This window comes from Oncorhynchus nerka, linkage group LG26, assembly GCF_034236695.1.
Source record: "Oncorhynchus nerka isolate Pitt River linkage group LG26, Oner_Uvic_2.0, whole genome shotgun sequence".
Lineage (NCBI taxonomy): Eukaryota > Metazoa > Chordata > Actinopteri > Salmoniformes > Salmonidae > Oncorhynchus > Oncorhynchus nerka.
This window is the reverse complement of record NC_088421.1, coordinates 34,719,608-34,740,093: the sequence shown is the minus strand read 5'-3', so window position 1 is coordinate 34,740,093 and position 20,486 is coordinate 34,719,608. Positions and strand designations below refer to the sequence as shown.

General features: G+C 44.4%; 2 protein-coding genes across 4 annotated transcripts in view; one reads left to right on the top strand and one right to left on the bottom strand.

Annotated features, from left to right (window-relative positions):
• gng14 (G protein subunit gamma 14) overlaps positions 1 to 20,486 on the top strand; it is a 32,328-nt gene that overhangs the window by 10,795 nt on the left and 1,047 nt on the right. The window contains exon 2 of one of the 2 annotated variants that reach the window (XM_065010550.1): positions 20,199 to 20,356. In XM_065010550.1, the coding sequence (XP_064866622.1) occupies positions 20,264 to 20,356 (93 nt within the window). In that variant the 5' untranslated portion in view covers positions 20,199 to 20,263. Of the gene's footprint in view, positions 1 to 19,518; positions 20,357 to 20,486 lie in introns of those variants that run through there. The other variant, XM_029652192.2, reaches the window with a different exon arrangement.
• Positions 7,835 to 19,789, bottom strand: dhps (deoxyhypusine synthase). Of its 2 annotated transcripts, XM_065010547.1 has the most exons (10): positions 19,686 to 19,789; positions 18,535 to 18,737; positions 17,803 to 17,952; positions 17,374 to 17,495; positions 12,891 to 12,987; positions 12,650 to 12,736; positions 11,466 to 11,571; positions 9,468 to 9,571; positions 8,843 to 8,968; positions 7,835 to 8,511 (listed from the first exon to the last, which is right to left on the bottom strand). In XM_065010547.1, exons 2-10 carry the CDS (start codon positions 18,730 to 18,732, stop codon positions 8,419 to 8,421), a joined length of 1,083 nt encoding a protein of 360 aa, XP_064866619.1. In that variant the 5' UTR covers positions 18,733 to 18,737; positions 19,686 to 19,789; the 3' UTR covers positions 7,835 to 8,418. The 2 variants fall into 2 exon arrangements, with proteins under 2 accessions (XP_064866619.1, XP_064866618.1); XM_065010546.1 differs by lacking the exon at positions 19,686 to 19,789 and having other exon boundaries at positions 18,535 to 19,045.

Below are 20,486 nucleotides of genomic sequence, written 5' to 3'. Positions count from 1 at the left end.
GGACGACGCTGGGCCAATTGTGTGCCGCCCTATGGGACTCCCAATCACGGCTGGTTGTGATACAGCCTGGATTCGAACCAGTGTATCTGTAGTGACTAGCTAACTGTGGGAGGTTATCCACAGCAGGTGAGACAGGGTCAACCAAACGATCTCTATCAATGGGGTCATATTATCACTGACTTCTACAACCACCAACCAACCCCACCCAGGCGCGCCAGCTGTCGAAGATAATGATCATAACGGCAAAGATGATAATGACACCGATTATAACGGCAATGACGATAATGCTGATGATGGAGGTGAAGAGTTTAGCATCGGTCCAGATGTTTGTATTTTCTGAGTCGTTGCCGGGCCAACGGAGAAAGTCTCCGTCAGCAGCGGCAGCTGGCTGCGTCAGAGGTTACACCGCATCAATCAACTTCCTGTTTCTAAGAAAGCAGTTTGTAGGTGAGGCTAAAGCTCTCTCTCTTTTCACTCTCTAGGTTGACTCCCTCTCTCTCACTCACTTTCTCTCTCTGTTATTTATTTAAAAAATTTACAGGACAAATCAAGTGCCCCCCGGACTCCCTCACCTGCTGCCACCTCTGCACGTAGAGGCGTCATGCCCATAGGGGGCACAGGGGCACATGCCCCCTCAGATTTGTCCTGTAAAAATGAATGTATAATGAATAAAAGGGTTTGTATTACAAATATAAAATATAAAATGGAGGGGGGAAAAAGTTACATTTTTGGTTGTTGTTTCTCTGTAATACTACAAGCCACCTAGAAATTTGATGAATTTGGCTTCAACTAGCCCAGATAGGTTCCCATTCTCCAAATCTCATAACTATCTACCAAGAAGCCATTTCAGGATATCGCTCAAGTTAGAGTAGCTAGCTTGTCAAACTATCTACGATGGGATGCCTGCTAGCAAGGTTGGTAGACTTTAGAAAACCAAGCAATCACTGAATAAAACTCACATTCCTTTCAATACCAAAAAAGTCTGGAGGACACAGACAGCTCAAGAGATATGCTTAGATATGCAGAAAAACAACCTTTTTTTTTACATATAATTAAGCATAATGATTATGGATCTATATTGCAGGAAAAAGCTGTTTAAGATGTTTGAAAAATGCTAAATTCTCCAACTTCCAGCAGGAGGCCTGGCCCCCGTCCGAGTCACCCCTCAGCCATTCTCACATACTTTGTGCCCCCTCAGATTTTGGGGGTGAATGACGCCCCTGTCTGCAGGTTAGCTTGGCATGGATCCAGGGCGGGAGTCCCCATGGCAACATAACAGGTAAACAGTGAAGCAGATAAGGGCATGAGGATGAAGAGTGTACAGACAGGACATACACACACTACATACATAGAAAAATATGCACAACAACACACACACACACACACACACACTACATACAAACAGAAAATACACAACAACACACATACACATACACACTACATACATAGAAAAATATGCACAACAACACACACACACACACTACATACAAACAGAAAATACACAACAACACACATACACATACACACTACATACATAGAAAAATATGCACAACAACACACACACACACACTACATACAAACAGAAAATACACAACAACACACATACACATACACACTACATACATAGAAAAATATGCACAACAACACACACACACACACACACACACACTACATACAAACAGAAAATACACAACAACACACATACACATACACACTACATACATAGAAAAATATGCACAACAACACACACACACACTACATACAAACAGAAAATACACAACAACACACATACACATACACACTACATACATAGAAAAATATGCACAACAACACACACACTGCACTAGACTCTCGACAGGCTCAACCCACCCTGCAGCTGTGCAGCCAGTCATCTTTCACTTGCCCTCTTTCTTTTTTCCTCCTCCCTCTCCCTTTCTTTCTTTCTTTCTTTCTTTCGCTCTCTTCTCTTTCTCTCCCCCATCTGCACTCTCTCTGTCTCTCTCTCCCTCTTTCTCTCTCCCTCCTTCCCTCCCTCTCAGCAGATATCTGCCAATCTGGCTGCTGTACAGACATAATTGCCATTATGACTGTTGTGGCCCCCACATCACACAGAGTAGTGATTGTTCAGCGAGAGAAGGTCCTAACACTGTCCGCTCTGTGGAGACGTCACACAACATTATCATAGCGTGACTAGATAATGCACACACACACAGCCCTGAGCATGCACGTGCATTCACACACACACAGCCCTGAGCATGCACGTGCATTCACACACACACTGCCGTGAGCACACATGCCCACACACACACACAAGACAACTATCCAGCAATATCTTCTCTCTCTCAGACTTTCTGTCTCCTCATCATCCAATAAAGCGCTAAACAAACATAAGCGTCTAAACGTGATGGAAAATCCATACAGTGTGGCCTTTGTACTGTCAATCTAATGTCTAGCCCTTGGTAAACACACCCTACAGCACACCGTGCCACACACACCCTACAGCACACCGTGCCACACACACCCTACAGCACACCGTGCCACACACACACACACCATACAGCACACCGTGCCACACACACCCTACAGCACACCGTGCCACACACACCCTACAGCACACCGTGCCACACACACCCTACAGCACACCGTGCCACACACACCCTACAGCACACCGTGCCACACACACCCTACAGCACACCGTGCCACACACACACACACCATACAGCACACCGTGCCACACACACCCTACAGCACACCGTGCCACACACACACACACCATACAGCACACCGTACACACACACCCTACAGCACACCGTGCCACACACCCTACACACACCACACATACAGCACACCGTGCCACACACACCCTACAGCACACCGTGCCACACACACCCTACAGCACACCGTGCCACACACACACACACACCATACAGCACACCGTGCCACACACACACACACCATACAGCACACCGTGCCACACCACAGCACACCGTGCCACACACCACACCATACAGCACACCGTGCCACACACACCCTACAGCACACCGTGCCACAGCACACCATGCCACACACACCCTACAGCACACCGTGCCACACACACACACAGCACACCGTGCCACACACACCCTACAGCACACCGTGCCACACACACCCACAGCACACCGTGCCACACACCCTACACACCACCCTACAGCACACCATGCCACACACACACACCCATACAGCACACCGTGCCACACACACCCACCATACAGCACACCGTGCCACAGCACACCGTGCCACACACACACACACACCATACAGCACACCGTGTGCACACACACCACACCATACAGCACACCGTGCCACACACACACACCCACCCTACAGCACACCGTGCCACACACACACACACATACAGCACACCGTGCCACACACACACACACCATACAGCACACCGTGCCACACACACACACACCATACAGCACACCGTGCCACACACACCCTACAGCACACCGTGCCACACACATACACACACCATACAGCACACCGTGCCACACAAACACACACCATACAGCACACCGTGCCACACACACACCATACAGCACACCATGCCACACACACACACACCATACAGCACACCGTGCCACACACACCCTACAGCACACCGTGCCACACACACCCTACAGCACACCGTGCCACACACACCCACACCATACAGCACACCGTGCCACACACACACACACCCTACAGCACACCGTGCCACACACACCCTACAGCACACCGTGCCACACACACACCATAAAGCACACAAAGCCAATAGAAAATGAAAGGAAGATTAAATGGATGGAAAAGTAGTTTGTGCAAAAAGAGGAACTGCAGAGAGCGTGGGGGGAGGACACATTGAGGCTGAGGTTTGGGAAAATGGACCTTGTCCCAAAATTCTAGTCTGTTTTGTTTTATTCCCATCTTGGAAAGGTCATATACATTTTGGGCAAAAAATAAATAAAACATTCCTGACGTCACTGTGGCGTTTCATGAATAAACACATTTGTTTTTGTTTGCAAATGTTCAATTTAAAAGGTTGGAATATAATGGGTCTGCATGGTGACGTGTAGAGTGGAGGTTTGGGTATATGGAACTACGATTAGACACTGGAAGGCTCAACTCCCCTTAGGGGAACACTGATGGTGCTATTTCAATGAGAGAAGAGTACATACTCTCTCTACTATTGAGGTTAAGTATATAGTGTGAAGTGACTGATGTCAGACTCATAAAAGCTGAGAATGTGCTTACAATTATTTCATTGTTATGTAATACAGCTTTTTGGTTTTACTATCCTTGTGGGGACCAGAAGGAAAACTATCTGTCCTCCGGCTACACCATGGTGCTACTCTACAGAGTGCTGTTGAGGCTACTGTAGACCTTCATTGCAAAACAGTGTGTTTTTATCAATTATTTGGAGACGTGAATATATTTAGTATAGTTTTATCTAAAAAGGATAACTTTGTTTCACTATTTTATTTTTTTGAAATTCATTGAGGAGGATGTTCCTCCCCTTCGTCCTCTGAGGAGCCTCCACGGCTCATGGTTAAATTAAGACACCCAGGAGCTGGCGGAGATATGGGTTGGAAAACATACCTCAATGCAGGGATGGGATATGCCGATGTTCTCCAAATTGAACCTTTATCCACACTGATATATAGAGGAGATTGAAATACTGCTAGTTTTCCCGGAAAACTGTATTTTTCGTCCATATGCTAGCTAGCAGTAGCCAATCAGTTCCTTTGTTGTTCAATATGAAGTGCCATTCCATAATGGCTGTTGTAGCTACTGCTAGCTAGAATGAGGACAAAAAGGGCAGTTTTCCAGGAAAACAAGAAATATTTCAATCTTCTTGATGGACCAGTGTTGTAGAGTAGTGGTTAGTTTTAGGGTTAAGAGTTAGGGTTCTAATCAAGTCAAATCAAATGTTATTGGTCACATACATGTGCAGATGTTATTGTGGGTGTAGCAAAATGTTTGTGCTTCTTGTCCCGACAGTGCAGCAATATCTAACAAGTGATATCTAACAATTTCACAACATGTACCCAATACAAACAAATCTAATTTCACAACATATACCCAATACAAACAAATCTAATTTCACAACATACACCCAATACACACAAGTAAAGGAACGGAGTTAAGAATATATACATATTTGGAAAAGCAATGTCAGGGCGGCATAGACTAAGATACAATAGAAAAGTATAGAATGCAGTATCTAAATATGAGATGAGTAATGCAAGAAATGTAAATATTATTAAAGTGACTAGTATTCCATTTATTAAAGTGGCCAATGATTTCAAGTATGTGTATGTAGGCAGCAGCCTTGAGATAGAAGCTGTTTTTCGGTCTCTCGGTCCCTGCTTTGATGCACCTGTACTGTCCTCGCCTACTGGATAATAGCAGGGTGAACAGGCAGTGGCTCAGGTGGTTGTTGTCTTTGATGATCTTTATGGCCTTCCTGTGACATCGGGTGCTGTACTGTAGGTGTCCTGGAGGGCAGGTAGTTTGCCACCGGTGATGCATTGTGCAGACCTCACTACCCTCTGTAGAGCCTTACGGTTCTGGGAGGAGCAGTTGCCGTACCAGGTGGTGATACAGCCCGACAGGATGCTCTCAATTGTGCATCTGTAACAGTTTGTGAGGGTTTTAGGTGACAAGCCAAATTTCTTCAGCCTCCTGACGTTGAAGAGGTGCTGTTGCGCCTTCTTCACCACACTGTCTGTGTGGGTGGACCATTTCAGTTTGTCAGTGATGTTTACGCCCAGGAACTTAAAACTTTCCACCTTCTCCCATGCTGTCCCGTCGATATGGATAGGGGGGTGCTCCCTCGGCTGTTTCCTGAAGTCCACGATCAGGTTAGGTTAGGGGAAAATAGGATTTTGAATGGCAAACAATTGTTTAGTCCCCGCAAGGATAGTAAAACATGCATGTGTGTGTGTGTGTGTGTGCGTGTACAACCGGTAACGGTGCCAACAGACATTTCCACAGAACAGTCCACACGAGACTCATACCTCCTTCATTAACTCTTCAGGGGAACTGGGAGGGGCGGAACCACACAGACAACAGCAGTGATTGATGGAATGGTTACCTGACATGGCCTCTTGGATCTGGAAACGCATTCAATAACACCCACCAACTGAAAACAATGAACAAACACACTACCACACATTTCACCCCACAGTAGCATGTAATTGCAGTGTTAATGCCAATATCCTCTCACTGTCAATAACTATACCCTTGACTTGTTTTGAGCTTCATAACTTCCTACGACTGTGATTGGTTGTCTCACCTGGCTATCTTAAGATGAACACACTGATGTAAGTAGCTCCGGTTGCCAGAAGATACTGACCCTACCGTTACGCTTGTTTACACTGAGCTGCACTGGGGTCAGAACACAATCATGGTTAGGAGCTGGCGCCAGATACGGGGTTGAAAACGTGCCTCAATGCAGGGATATGCCACTGTACTACACAGTTTACCTTTATCCACACTGATACATCGAGAAGATTGAAATACTTCCCTTTTCGTCCCCATGCTAGCTAGCAGTAGCCACCGCAGCTATTTTGGAATCGCTGTGTCAGCCAATCAGTTCCTTTGTTGTTCAACATGACGTGCCTTTCCATAGTGGCTGCTGTGGCTACTGGTAGCTAGAGGACCAAAACAGCAATTTGGATAAAGGTACAATTTGGAGTATAGTGGCATATCCCATCCCTGCATTGAGGTACGTTTTCCATCCCATATCTCTGGCCGGGTTCATGGTGTCTTCATATAACCACGATTGTATTCCGACCCCAGTGCTGCTCAGTGTAAACAAGCATAATGGTCAGCACACATTCAACTCAGAGGGTTTGTTGATTAGTTAAAACAGGTGTGATTGTCCAGGGCTACAATAAAAATGTGTTCTGTAGGGGGACTTGAGGACTGGAGTTGGGAAACACTGTGCTAAATTACTAAAATGTAGTGTTGCTGGTTTCTGGTTATTACTTTCATCTAAGACCTAGACAACCAGGTCTGGGGAGTTCCTTACTAATTATTGACCTTATTTCATCAATGAAGTACAAGGGAGGAGCGAAAACCCAGACACTCAGCCCTCTGTGGAATGAGTTTGACATATGACGTAACTGTTGTGCTGATGTCATGTTGTGTTGCTCCCATGTTGTTATGTTGTGTTGCAACCATGCTGTGTTGTCATGTGTTGCTGCCATGCTGTTGTTGTTTGAGGTTTTTCCTTAATGTAGTGTTGTCTCGTCATGTGTGTTTTGTCCTATATTTTTATCTTTAATACCCAGTACCCGCAGGAGGCTTTTTGTCTTTTGGTAGGCAGTCATTGTAAATAAGAATTTGTTCTTAAGTGACTTGCCTAGTTAAATAAAGGTTCAATAAAATATATTAAATGTATAACAGTGCATAGCAAAATTGGGCTGCCCAATTTTTTAAATTTTCTACACTTGGACTTTTGACCAATCAGATCAGCGCTTTCTACAATATTTGGGCAAAATATTAGAATTGAGCTGCATGTACTCAGCTGTAGATTTGCTCACATGATGCTGATTCATGTAAAGTATAAACATTCTGACTGATTGGCAAGTACATCCATGTACACAATGGTAGCTAATGCCTCCAGATCACTGTCAGAGATGATATGCACTGTAGCTGGAAGAGTTGCGGTCAAGGACTATTGTATATGTGCGTGCCCAAAGTGGGTGAGGCAGGGGAGACCCCTTATGGTCATTTCAAGTACTACAGCATTGCAGAACGTTTTTGGGAGAAGAGGTAGTAAGACAACATCAGATGTTTTATTCTGTAATAATGGAAACATTCTGAGGTTGTTTTTATTCATTTACTCAGATATACATGAGTAGGTACTAGGTAATAAATAAATACATTTCACCTCAGTAAGCATTTCTTTGAATAACAGTGCATGCTCCCCTAAAGAGACCCTCTAACTAACTAAAAAAATAACATATCTTATAAGTTTACCATATAGTAATGTCTCACTCAGCAATGTCATTCTCAAACGTGCCAGTATGCACGCATACACACACAACTCATTGGTACATGGCAATTCACGTCATTCAACAACAAAAACACTTACGCTACGCTAAATGTACCCCGTAGCAAATACTTATTTCTGAAATAATGGAGAGAGAGAAGTCCGTAAACAGAACATCATGTCTAAAAATAGACAGAGACAGATCACTGTTATATGATGCATTATCATGATGTGGCAAGTGAATCAACCCTTTGAAAGTTCTATATCTTGAAAACTTGATTGCTGACATGCAAAACATTTTGGGGCTGTATCAACAGTTGACTAATGAAACAAAAAACAAGTGTTTTTTTGTGGATTATTCCTTTAAGTGTGGAGTGGGAACACCTTGGTTAGTTTGGTTATTCTTTCTTGTCAGGAATCAGCTTGTCAGCATGGTGGGCAAACGTCTCAGCTACCAGCAGTGGGAAGACTATGGAAGCATCAGCGTACACCTGGAGAGAGAAACAAAACACAGAAAGGAAACAGAAGCCTAAACATACAGATCTCTAAGAGAAATGTCTGGAGATGGGAATGGAAAGAGCCATTGGAAAAGGTTCAACGTGAGTTTGTGTTTTATCTTTGGTCGATCTAATGCATCTATCAAGAGTTCTGGGGGCGCTGGTCTCCTGCTTGACCCAGAGTTACACTTTCACTTCATCTATATTAGCATAAGGTGAGGCCAAAAGCACATTTCCATCTTCGGGTGGCCCATAAAGTTAGATTATTTTCTATTCCATCCATTAACCTTCAGACTGGGGATAAGATAGCTGGTGAGTGAGTTACCTTGACTGGCTTGGCATCCATGCGGATCTTCCCCCAAGACACTGCCTCATCAGGCCTGGCCCCTGAGTCGGAACCATCAAACTCCTGCCCAGTGTTCACAAACACTGCATAGTCCGCTCCATTCCTCTGAGGAGGGAGGGGGGGGTTACATTATAATAAAATGGTTTGACCTGGTTGGTTAGTTAAGGTTGAGAAGCACCTGTGTTGGGGAATCTACTCTGAAAATATAGTTCACCAAGCTACCAACTACTTTGAAAAAGTACTTCACTACATCCAAACTACTACATGATAAAACTAATATATCTCAATCTGAAATGTTCTGGACTACAAATTGCAAGAACAGTAGTTCGCTACACCACTACATGGCAGAAAAGTCATTAACTACTGGAAACACTACCAAGATTTTAATGTAGTTCAACTACCAGCAAGCAACTGCAAAATGTACTTACATTACTACATGTAATTTACTACCCCAACACTGCTAAGCACGTCAACTTTCTAACTGGTGAGTTGCGAAAAATAGGAAAATAGGTGAATTGAACAGTTCATAATTTACACCAACATTATAATTAAGGAATATGATCATAGAGAACATTTTATAGTCGTAGTAATAGTAGTTACTTACCATCAGATTGGCATTGGCTATATGGTGTTTGACCAGGCCCCCACCCAGAATAATCATCCCTGTCCGTTTTGCAAACACTGCCTTGCTGTTCAACCTGCGGATATCTACAACACAGACCGTGTTATCAGCACAATACATTACACACCACCCTTCAACTACAAAACCAAGCACACCACCCTTCAACTACAAAACCAAGCACACCACTCTTCAACTACAAAACCAAGCACACCACCCTTCAACTACAAAACCAAGCACACCACCCTTCAACTACAAAACCAAGCACCAAAACAATGACACATACTATTGAGGGCATAGATATCTGGAATGAATGTCACCAAGTGGCAAGTTTGTGGTGGATGAGATATGTACAGTAGAAGTCCGATGTTTACATACACCTTAGTCAAATACATTTAAACTCCGTTTTTCACAATTCCTGACATTTAATCCAAGTACAAATTCCCTGTCTTAGGTCAGTTAGGATCACCACTTTATTTTAAGAATGTGAAATGTCAGAATATTAGTAGAAAGAATGATTAATTTCAGATTTTATTTAATTTAATAAAATTTCCAGTGGGTCAGAAGTTCACATACACTCAATTAGTATTTGGTAACATTGCCTTTAAATTGTTTAACTTGGGTCAAACGTTTCGGGTAGCCTTCCCAACTTCCAATAAGTTGGGTGAATTTTGGCCCATTCCTCCCGAGAGCGCTGGTGTAACTGAGTCAAGTTTGTAGGCCTCCTTGCTCGCACACGCTTTTTCAGTTCTGCCCACAAATTTTCTATAGGATTGAGGTCAGGGCTTTGTGATGGCCACTCCAATACCTTGACTTTGTTGTCCTGAATCCGTTTTGCCACAACTTTGGAAGTATGCTAGGGCTTAATTGTCCATTTGGAAGAACCATTTGCCAAACAGTTCTATTTTTGCTTCATCAGAACAGAGGACATTTCTCCAAAAAGTACGATATATGTCCCCTTGTGCAGTTGCAAACCATAGTCTGGCTTTTTTTAAATGGTGGTTTAGGAGCAGTGGCTTCTTCCTTGCTGAGAGGCCTTTCAGGTTATGTCGCTATAGGAATATAGATACTTTTGTACCAGTTTCCTCCAGCATCTTCACAAGGTCCTTTGCTGTAGTTCTGGGATTGATTTGCACTTTTTGCACCAAAGTACGTTCATCTCTAGGAGACAGAGCGGTATGATGGCAGCGTGGTCCCATGGTGTTTAAACTTGCGTACTATTGTTTGTACAGATGAACGTGCTTCCTTCAGGGGTTTGGAAATTGCTCCTAAAGATTAACTAGACTTGTGGAGGTCGACTATTTTTTTCTGAGGTCTTGGCTGATTTCTTTTGATTTTCCCATGATGTCAAGCAAAGAGGCACTGAGTTTGAAGGTAGGTCTTGAAATACATCCACAGGTACACCTCCAATTGACTCAAATGATGTCAATTAGCCTATCAGAAGCTTCTAAAGCCATGACATAATTTTCTGGAATTTTCCAAGCTGTTTAAAGGCACAGTCCACTTGGTGTATGTAAACTTCTGACCCACAGGAATTGTGATACAGTGAGTTATAAGTGAAATAAACGGTCTGTACACGATTGTTGGAAAAAGTACTTGTGTCATGCACAAAGAAGATGTCCTAACCGACTTGCCAAAACTGTAGTTTGTTAACAAGAAATTTGTGGAGTGGTTGAAAAATGAGTTTTAATGACTCCAACCTAAGTGTATGTAAACTTCCGACTTCAACTGTAGTTACAATGTAAAGCAAGTATGTGGTCTCACATCACCAAAGGAAAGACCTGGCAGCAGCTAGCCTAGCAGTTTGAGCTTTGGGCCAGTAACCGAAAGGTTTGAATCCCTGACACGACAAGGTGAGAAATCGGTCAATGTGCCCTTGAGCAAGGCATTTATTCCTAATTGCTTCGGTAAATCGCCATGGATTACAAAAATTGGAATGTACACAGACAGAACCCCAGTCCTCATGTCTCCGCTCTCTCTTACCATCTACTATATCCAGCACCAGCCCAGGGTTTTTATATGAGTGGAAATAGATCATGTCCCCAATGGATCCATCTGTCAGAGCAGGGCTGAACACTGGGATGTCATTCTGCAACAGAGGGTGAAAATCTATTGATTATATGAACACAGCCTATTGTAACTCAATGATGGCTACAGGGAGGGAGGGAGGCAGAGAGAGAAAATGTGCACGACAATTTAGTGTATTAGACAGTACCCACAAACGACTGATACAGCAACAAATATGAACAATAATATTATGATCCGTCATACTTGTCGCCAAACCCACTGGCTCCATGTCATCTACAAGACCCTGCTAGGTAAAGTCCCCCCTTATCTCAGCTCGCTGGTCACCATAGCATCTCCCACCTGTAGCACACGCTCCAGCAGGTATATCTCTCTAGTCAAAACCAATTCTTTCTTTGGCCGCCTCTCCTTCCAGTTCTCTGCTGCCAATGACTGGAACGAACTACAAAAATCTCTTACATTGGAAACGCTCATCTCCCTCACTAGCTTTAAGCACCAACTGTCAGATTACTGCACCTGTACATAGCCCACCTATAATTTAGCCCAAACAACTACCTCTTTCCCAACTGTATTTAATTAATTAATTTATTTTGCTCCTTTGCACCCCATTATTTTTATTTCTACTTTGCACATTCTTCCATTGCAAAACTACCATTCCAGTGTTTTACTTGATATATTGTATTTACTTTGCCACCATGGCCTTTTTTGCCTTTACCTCCCTTCTCACCTAATTTGCTCACATTGTATATAGACTTGTTTTTTTACTGTATTATTGACTGTATGTTTGTTTTACTCCATGTGTAACTCTGTGTCGTTGTATGTGTCGAACTGCTTTGCTTTATCTTGGCCAGGTCGCAATTGTAAATGAGAACTTGTTCTCAACTTGCCTACCTGGTTAAATAAAGGTGAAATAAATAAAAATAACCTTGTAGAGGTCATTGTGAAAGTGTAAGGTGAGGCCAATGAGGGGCTTGAGCCCCCTACTGTACATTATACTGGTGAGTTTAGAGAGGGGAATGATAAAGATACTTCACAAATGGAGAGAGAGGGCAAAGAGCACTGGTTTCAATTCATTCCACTGATATCACCTGTTCTATATCAAGGACAGGCTGATGAGAACAGTGAGCCCCTCCAGTCCTCACCTTATAGGCCCAGTAGTAGACAGACTCTGGGTTGTTGATCTCTTTGCCCAGACGGTGGATCATCTTGGACGGGGTCCAGTGGGTGCCCTAAATGGGTTAAGAGGTCAAAGGTCAAAGGTCAAATGAATGTACAATACCAGCAACACCAGGATGATAAACTTTTTTGATACATTTTACCCCAATGAATACAACCCAGACACAGAAGATGACATTTCCTGTACGAAGGGTTAAATTAGCTCACCTCATCTTTCTGCTCCTGCACCATCTGGTCCAGAATGGGCATCAGCCAGTCCTCAAACTTACAGTAGTTATCATTAGGTACCAGGAGGTTACCTATCCTAGAAAGAGAGCGACAGCGGAGAGAGAAAAGACAGAAAAGATTAGTGACAATTTAGTGTATTAGACAGCACCTACAATAATAACAACTGGGTGGTTTGAGCCCCAACTGGGTGGTTTGAGCCCTCTTCACCGTTAACTCAGACACCAGCCAGCTTCAGCTCGGTCAATACCTGCCAGTCTGCACAGCGCGATATCAACCCAGAACATATCAGACTTTTTCTCTACCAGATCACCGGATTCCTGCCACAAGCTCTGGATCATTACACCGGATCATCGGAGCTAGCTAGCTGCAACCGAGTGGCTACTACTGGCTAACGCCTCTGTCCCGAAGCAAGCACCGAAGAGGTCTACCAGCTAATTATTGGGATACAATACTTACTTTGCCAATTGGCCTGGCCCCTTTATTGACGACATGGAGCCCCGCTTGATCCATCACAACTGGTCTGCAGACGTAATCGTCCGAGGTGGTTTCAACAGGCTTTTCCGTTGCGATGCTGCTGAAGACCCATCTGCTAGCTTTCTGAATCACCGTGTCTCCAGCTCACCAAGTGTAGTAGCGACTACCGAATGGCTCCCTGACTCACCTGTTGCTGCTCATTGGACGCTATGATCACTCAGATACATATGCCTCTCCCTAATGTCAATAAGCCTTTTCTACTGCCATTTCAGTTAGTTATGATTGTCTTATTTAACTGTAGAGGCCCCAGCCCCGCCCAACATTCCTTAGATAGCTCTTTTGTCCCAGCCCCACACATGCGGAGACCTCACCTGGCTTAACAGGTGCCACCAGAGACACAACCTCTCTCATCACTCAATGCCTAGGTTTACCTCCACTGTACTCACATCCTACCATGCCCTTCTCTGTACATTATGCCTTGAATCTATTCTAACACGCCCTGAAATCTGCTCCTTTTATTCTCTGTTCCCAACGCACTAGACGACTAGTTCTTATAGCCTTCGGCCGTACCCTTATCCTACTCCTCCCTTCCTCTGGTGATGTAAAGGTTAACCCAGGCCCTGTAGCCCCCAGAATCACACCTACTCCCCAGGCGCTCTCATTTGTTGACTTCTGTAACCGTAAAAGCCATGGTTTCATGCATGTTAACATCAGAAGCCTCCTCCTTAAGTTTGTTTTACTCACTGCTTTAGCACACTCCGCCAACCCTGATGTCCTAGCCGTGTCTGAATCCTGGCTTAGAAAGCCCACCAAAAATTCTGAAAATTCCATCCCCAACTACAACATTTTCCGACAAGATAGAACTGCCAAAGGGGGCGGAGTTGCAATCTACTGTAGAGATAGCCTGAAGAGTTCTGTCATACTGTCCAGGTCTGTGCCCAAACAATTAGAGCTTCTACTTTTAAAAATCCACCTTTCCAGAAATAAGTCTCTCACCGTTCCCGCTTGTTTACAGACCCCCCTCAGCCCCTAGCTGTGCTCTGGATACCATATGTGAATTGATTGCCCCCCAGAGTTCGTACTGTTAGGTGACCTAAACTGGGATATGCTTAACACCCCGGCTGTCCTACAATCTAAGCTAGATGCCCTCAATCTCACACAAATTATCAAGGAACCTACCAGGTATAACCCTAAATCCGTAACCATGGGCACCCTCATAGATATCATCCTGACCAACTTGCCCTCTCAACACACCTCTGCTGTCTTCAACCAGGATCTCAGCGATCACTGTCTCATTGCCTGCGTCCGTAATGGGTCCGTGGTCAAACGACCACCCCTCATCACTGTCAAACGCTCTCTAAAACACTTCAGCGAGCAGGCCTTTCTAATCGACCTGGCCCAGGTATCCTGGAAGGATATTGACCTCATCCGGTCAGTCGAGGATGCCTGGTCGCTATTTAAAAGTGCTTTCCTCACCATCTTAAATAAGCATGCCCCACTCAAAAAAAATGTAGAACGAAGAACAGATATAGCCCTTGGTTCACCCCAGACTTGACTGCACTTGACCAGCACAAAAACATCCTGTGGTGTACTGCATTAGCATCGAATAGCCCCAGCGATATGCAACTTTTCAGGGAAGTCAGGAACCAATATACACATTCAGTTTGAAAAAGCTAGCCTTAGCTTTCTAACTGAAATTTGCATCCTGCAGCACTAATTCCAAAAGGTTTTGGGACACTAAAGTCCATGGAGAATAAGAGCACCTCCTCCCAGCTGCCCACTGCACTGAGGCTAGGAAACACTGTCACCATCGATAAATCTACGATAATCGATCATTCCAATAAGCATTTTTCTACAGCAGGCCATGCTTTCCACCTTGCTACCCCTACCCTGGCCAACAGCTCTGTATCCCCCACAGCAACTTGCCCAAGCCCCCCACCCCACTTCTCCTTCACCCAAATCCAGACAGCTGATGTTCTGAAAGAGCTGACAAATCTGGATCCCTACAAATCAGCTGAGCTAGACAATCTGGAACCTCTCTAAAATTATCAGCCAAAATTGTTGCAACCCCTATAACTAGCCTGTTCAACCTCTTTCGTAAAGTCTGCGATCCCCAAAGATTGGAAAACTGCCGCGGTCATCCCCCTATTCAAAGGGGGAGACACTCTAGACCCAAACTGTTATAGACCTATATCCATCCTGCCCTGCCTTTCTAAAATCTTCAAAAGCCAAGTTAACAAACAGATCACCGACCATTCGAATCCCACCATACCTTCTCCACTATGCAATCTGGTTTCCGAGCTGGTCATGGGTGCACCTCAGCCACGCTCAAGGTCCTAAACGATATAACAGCCATCAATAAAGACAGTACTGTGCAGCCGTCTTCATCGACCTGGCCAAGGCTTGACTCTGTCTATCACCGCATTCTTATCGGCAGACTCAATAGCCTTGGCTTCTCAAATGACTGCCTCGCCTGCTTCACCAACTACTTCTCAGATAGAGTTCAGTATGTCTAATCGGAGGGCCTGTTGTCCGGATCTCTGGCAGTCTCTATGGGGGGCCACATGCTTCAATTCTCGGACCGACTCTTATCTTAATATCAATGATGTTGCTCTCGCTGCTGGTGATTCTCTGATCCACCTCTACGCAGACGACACCATTCTGTATACTTCTGGCCCTTCTTTGGACACTTAACAAACCTCCAAACGAGCTTCAGTGCCATACAACTCTCCTTACGTGGCCTCCAAATGCTAGTAAAACTAAATACATGCTCTTCAACCGATTGCTGCCTGCACCCACCCGCCCGACTAGCATCACTAAGCTGGACGGTTCTGACTTAGGTATTTGTAGTTGTCCACATATTCTAGGTGTCTGGTTAGACTGTAAACTCTCCTTCCAGACTCACATTAAGCATCTCCAATCCAAAATTAAATCTAGAATCAGCTTCCTATTTCGCAACAAAGCCTCATTCACTCATGCTGCCAAACATACCCTCGTAAAACTGACTATCCTACCAATCCTTGACTTTGGCGATGTCATTTACAAAATAGCTTCCAACACACAGCAAATTGGATGCAGTCTATCACAGTGCCATCTGTTTTGTCACCAAAGCCCCATTTACTACCCACCACTGCGACCTGTATGCTCTCGTTGGCTGGCCTTCACTACATATTCGTCGCCAAACCCACTGGCTCCAGGTCATCTATAAGTCTTTGCTAGGTAAAGCCCCGCCTTATCTCAGCTCACTGGTCACCATAGCAACACCCACCCATAGCACGCGCTCCAGCAGGTATATTTCACTGGTCATCCCCAAAGCCAACACCTGCTTTGGCCGCCTTTCCTTCCAGTTCTCTGCTGCCAATGACTGGAACGAATTGCAAAAATCACTGAAGCTGGACTTCTCTCCCTCTCTAACGTAGAGCATCAGCTGTCAGAGCAGCTTGCCGATCACTGTACACAGCCCATCTGTAAATAGTACATCCCCATATTGTAATTTATATATTTCTTTGCTCTTTTGCACCCCAGTATCTCTACTTGCACATCATATTCTGCACATCTATCACTCCAGTGTTAATGCTAAATTGTAATTATTTCATCTCTGTGGCCTATTTACTACATTTGCACACACGGTACATAGATTTTTCTATTGTGTTATTGACTGTACGTTTGTTTATCCCATGTGTACCTCTGTTTTTGTCGCACTGCTTTGCTTTATCTTGGCCAGGTCATAGATGTAAATGAGAACTTGTTCTCAACTGGCCTACCTGGTTAAATAAAGGTGAAATTATTACTATTATAAAAAAATATATATATTTTTAAATATGGCCAATATACCACGGCTAAGGGCTGTATCTAGGCACTCCACGTTGCATCATTCATAAGAACAGCCCTTAGCAGTGGTATATTGGCCATATACCACACCCCCTCGTGCCTTATTGCTCAATTGTATTATGATCTGCGATCCATATTAGAGGTGATAGCGCTCTACCTGTTGATGCCTCTCTGTCTCAGCTCCTTGCCAGACAGGCTGAACTCCCCCAGGTAGGTGGGGGCCAGACACTTGATGAAATCCTCCTCGATTCCCCCCGCTGTAGTCACTATCACGTCCACCTGTTGGGAAGGCCCACAAACACATGTAGCATTTTACTAGTGTATACGATCACCTATATGCACTGGCATCTTGAAGTGAGTGTTTATGATGTAGGGGTGTCAAACTTAATTCCTGGAGGGCTACAGTCTCTGCTGGTTTTTATTTTCCATAGGTGTCCAATTAAGACCTCAATAACCAGGTGGGGGCAGCTCCAACTAATCAAACACCTTAATTGATCAAGTACAAGTGAGGAATGACAGCCAGCAGACACTGAGTGCTGTAGGACTGGAATTTGACACGAGGGTGGGATGCTGTATAGGACTGTACCATTTTGTGCTGTGCCAGGTAGCGGATGGACTCCCTCACTCCAGAGCTGATGAGGTTGGAGGTGTACCCCAGGAAGATGGTACAGCCCGAATGGGAAAGGGAGGAGCCGCATCCTTCCTCTTCCTCCAGCGGCTCCAGACGCTTCTCAATCTGTGGTTATAAATAGATGACAGAAGGAGAGAAATATAGACCACATACAGTATGATAAAAGCTCTCTCTAATAAACATTTCTCCCTCTTCTTATTCCTCTCGCAATCCCTCAAAAAGCAAGGCCTAGAATCAGACAAGGAATACCGTATGTCTACATAAATGGCAACAACTTGGATGCTAACATAACTCTCCACATCCCCAATTACTAGGCATCTTATCCCCTTATACGTCCTGGGATGTTTGGAGTAGGATCCCTAGTTCCCCCCTGTACACTGATCTTAGGTCAGCTGATTCTAGATCTGTACCTAGTAGGGCAACTCCTACACAGAGCGGGACATCCTCTGACCCAATGACAACACTAGCCTGCTCCCAGATCTGTGCTGTGTTGTCAACTCCTACGGTCATTGTGAGTTGTCAAGACAACACAAACAGATCTGGGACCAGGCATCTCAAATCCCTAAAGCTCTAGAGATGGATGATATCATCTAGCCTGGAATACAACCTTTTATGCTCTGTTTTACCATAGTTTTACTGAGCATATCAGTTAGGATTCCAGGCTAGATGGCCTCCAGTGAGTCTCACCATCCTGTTGATCTCCTGTATGGCATGGGCCACACTGCTAGCCTGGAAGCCTGTGGTGAGGAAGGACTGGAGCAGTGCATGGTGGTCCACTCCCTGGTTGAAGTCATAGCCCTTGATACGGGGCATGTCGTCTGGGAGGGCCGTGCTGGGCATCAGCACCGCATCCATGGCCACGAAGGGGGCGTGTTGTTCCGCCATGCCGTCTGTCAAACAAGGAAACAAATCAAAAAGGTTTGCAACGGTTGCATAAAGAGTGCTGAACATTACATTTGACCTAAGTGTCTGCAAAGATAGTTTTAGTGGCTTTCAACCTAGAATAGCTACAAGCAAAATGATCTGACCGCTGAAATCCTGTAGTTCATGTTGAAAAGGTTTGCAAAGTGTCAGCACCATTATCAACTGTCAACTCCCTACAGTAGCTAGCTAAATCAACTGTCAACTCCCTACAGTAGCTAGCTAAATCAACTGTCAACTCTCTTCAGTAGCTAGCTAAATCAACTGTCAACTCTCTTCAGTAGCTAGCTAAATCAACTGTCAACTCTCTTCAGTAGCTAGCTAAATCAACTGTCAACTCTCTTCAGTAGCTAGCTAAATCAACTGTCAACTCTCTTCAGTAGCTAGCTAAATCAACTGTCAACTCTCTTCAGTAGCTAGCTAAATCAACTGTCAACTCTCTTCAGTAGCTCGCTAAATCAACTGTCAACTCTCTTCAGTAGCTAGCTAAATCAACTGTCAACTCTCTTCAGTAGCTAGCTAAATCAACTGTCAACTCTCTTCAGTAGCTAGCTAAATCAACTCCCTGAACGATTCTGATTCTACTGTATAGCTGGTGGCAAGCAACAATATTAGGATCCTGCCTTGTATTGTGCTTAGTAGCAACTTATAGAGACAGCATTCTAACGTCCTCATTCAGCACATCTCATGACACCGAGATCAAAGTATAGCAGACGTTAGTTAGCAACTAACACTCCAATGCCTGCGGACTGCCTGGCTTGCAACTAGCTAGCAGCTAGCTAGCTATCCATTCTCTATTGGCTTAAAAACAATTACACGCACTGACAAATGAAGCAACATAACGTTTTTGAATTAGAGAATGCTGAAACTAAAAAACGTATCATTGTATAAAGACAGCCAAAACATTAGCAACACACCACAGGTCTAGAGCTCTGACATTCCCCATGCAGGACACGAAACAACTACGGAAAGCGCAAAGGTTCAAACGTAGCAACGCATTCTGGTGAAAGATTGTGTTCTGTAATCATCCTTCCTATGCTTATCATTATTTGTGTCAACTAATCTCACAGTCTCTTTTATCATCAGTGAGGGATGTGTGATGTTGATGTGACATTTCCAGGACTGTGTGTGTAACCTTTAAACCTGACACACATCACAGCAGCTTTGAAGTGGCCTCCACAGTAACCACAAAGAGCAGAGGGGGAGACCAGAGGTTAAAAGGGAGGCCAGATGCCACTGACAGAAATTGGGAACTCGGTTGGACGTAGGCTCACATAGACTAGTGTTAGAGTATAACAGTAACTTTCCCATTATTATTTCAAATCTAAATCCATATTTGGAGGTGGAACAGGTTGTGTGTTCGGCAGGTTTAACGGTTTCAACTCTCAACAATTGATTGCAATTCCATTAATTTATTTCTCACTTTGGAGTGGAAAGAGGTGGAGTTTCAGCTTGCTGTCTGGGACTAAAAGTGGGAGTCTCTCTGGAGGAGAGGATGTCAGAGAGGGTGTGCAGCAATAACAGTGTGATGCAGGCACGGAGGACTGTGGAACAACTACGAGTGGAGGCAAGCATGGAGAGGATCAAGGTGAGAGTACACTAAAGTAGCCTGTGTGTAATGTATTAGTTGGAAGTAGAATTTCAAATTAATTTGGAGAATGACAATTTTGTTGATCAATATTTTCATTTGATGAATCAAAAATAAGAAATTGTGGGAG

Coding starts and splice junctions, on each gene's coding strand:
- dhps (XM_065010546.1), bottom strand. CDS start 18,798: ATGTTCAGCACTCTTTATGCAACCGTTGCAAACCTTTTTGATTTGTTT. Junction 17,953..18,534: donor TACAGGAGATCAACAGGATG/GTGAGACTCACT, acceptor TTATAACCACAG/ATTGAGAAGCGTCTGGAGCC. Junction 9,572..11,465: donor GGTGCTGGATATAGTAGATG/GTAAGAGAGAGC, acceptor TCTGTGTTGTAG/ATATCCGCAGGTTGAACAGC.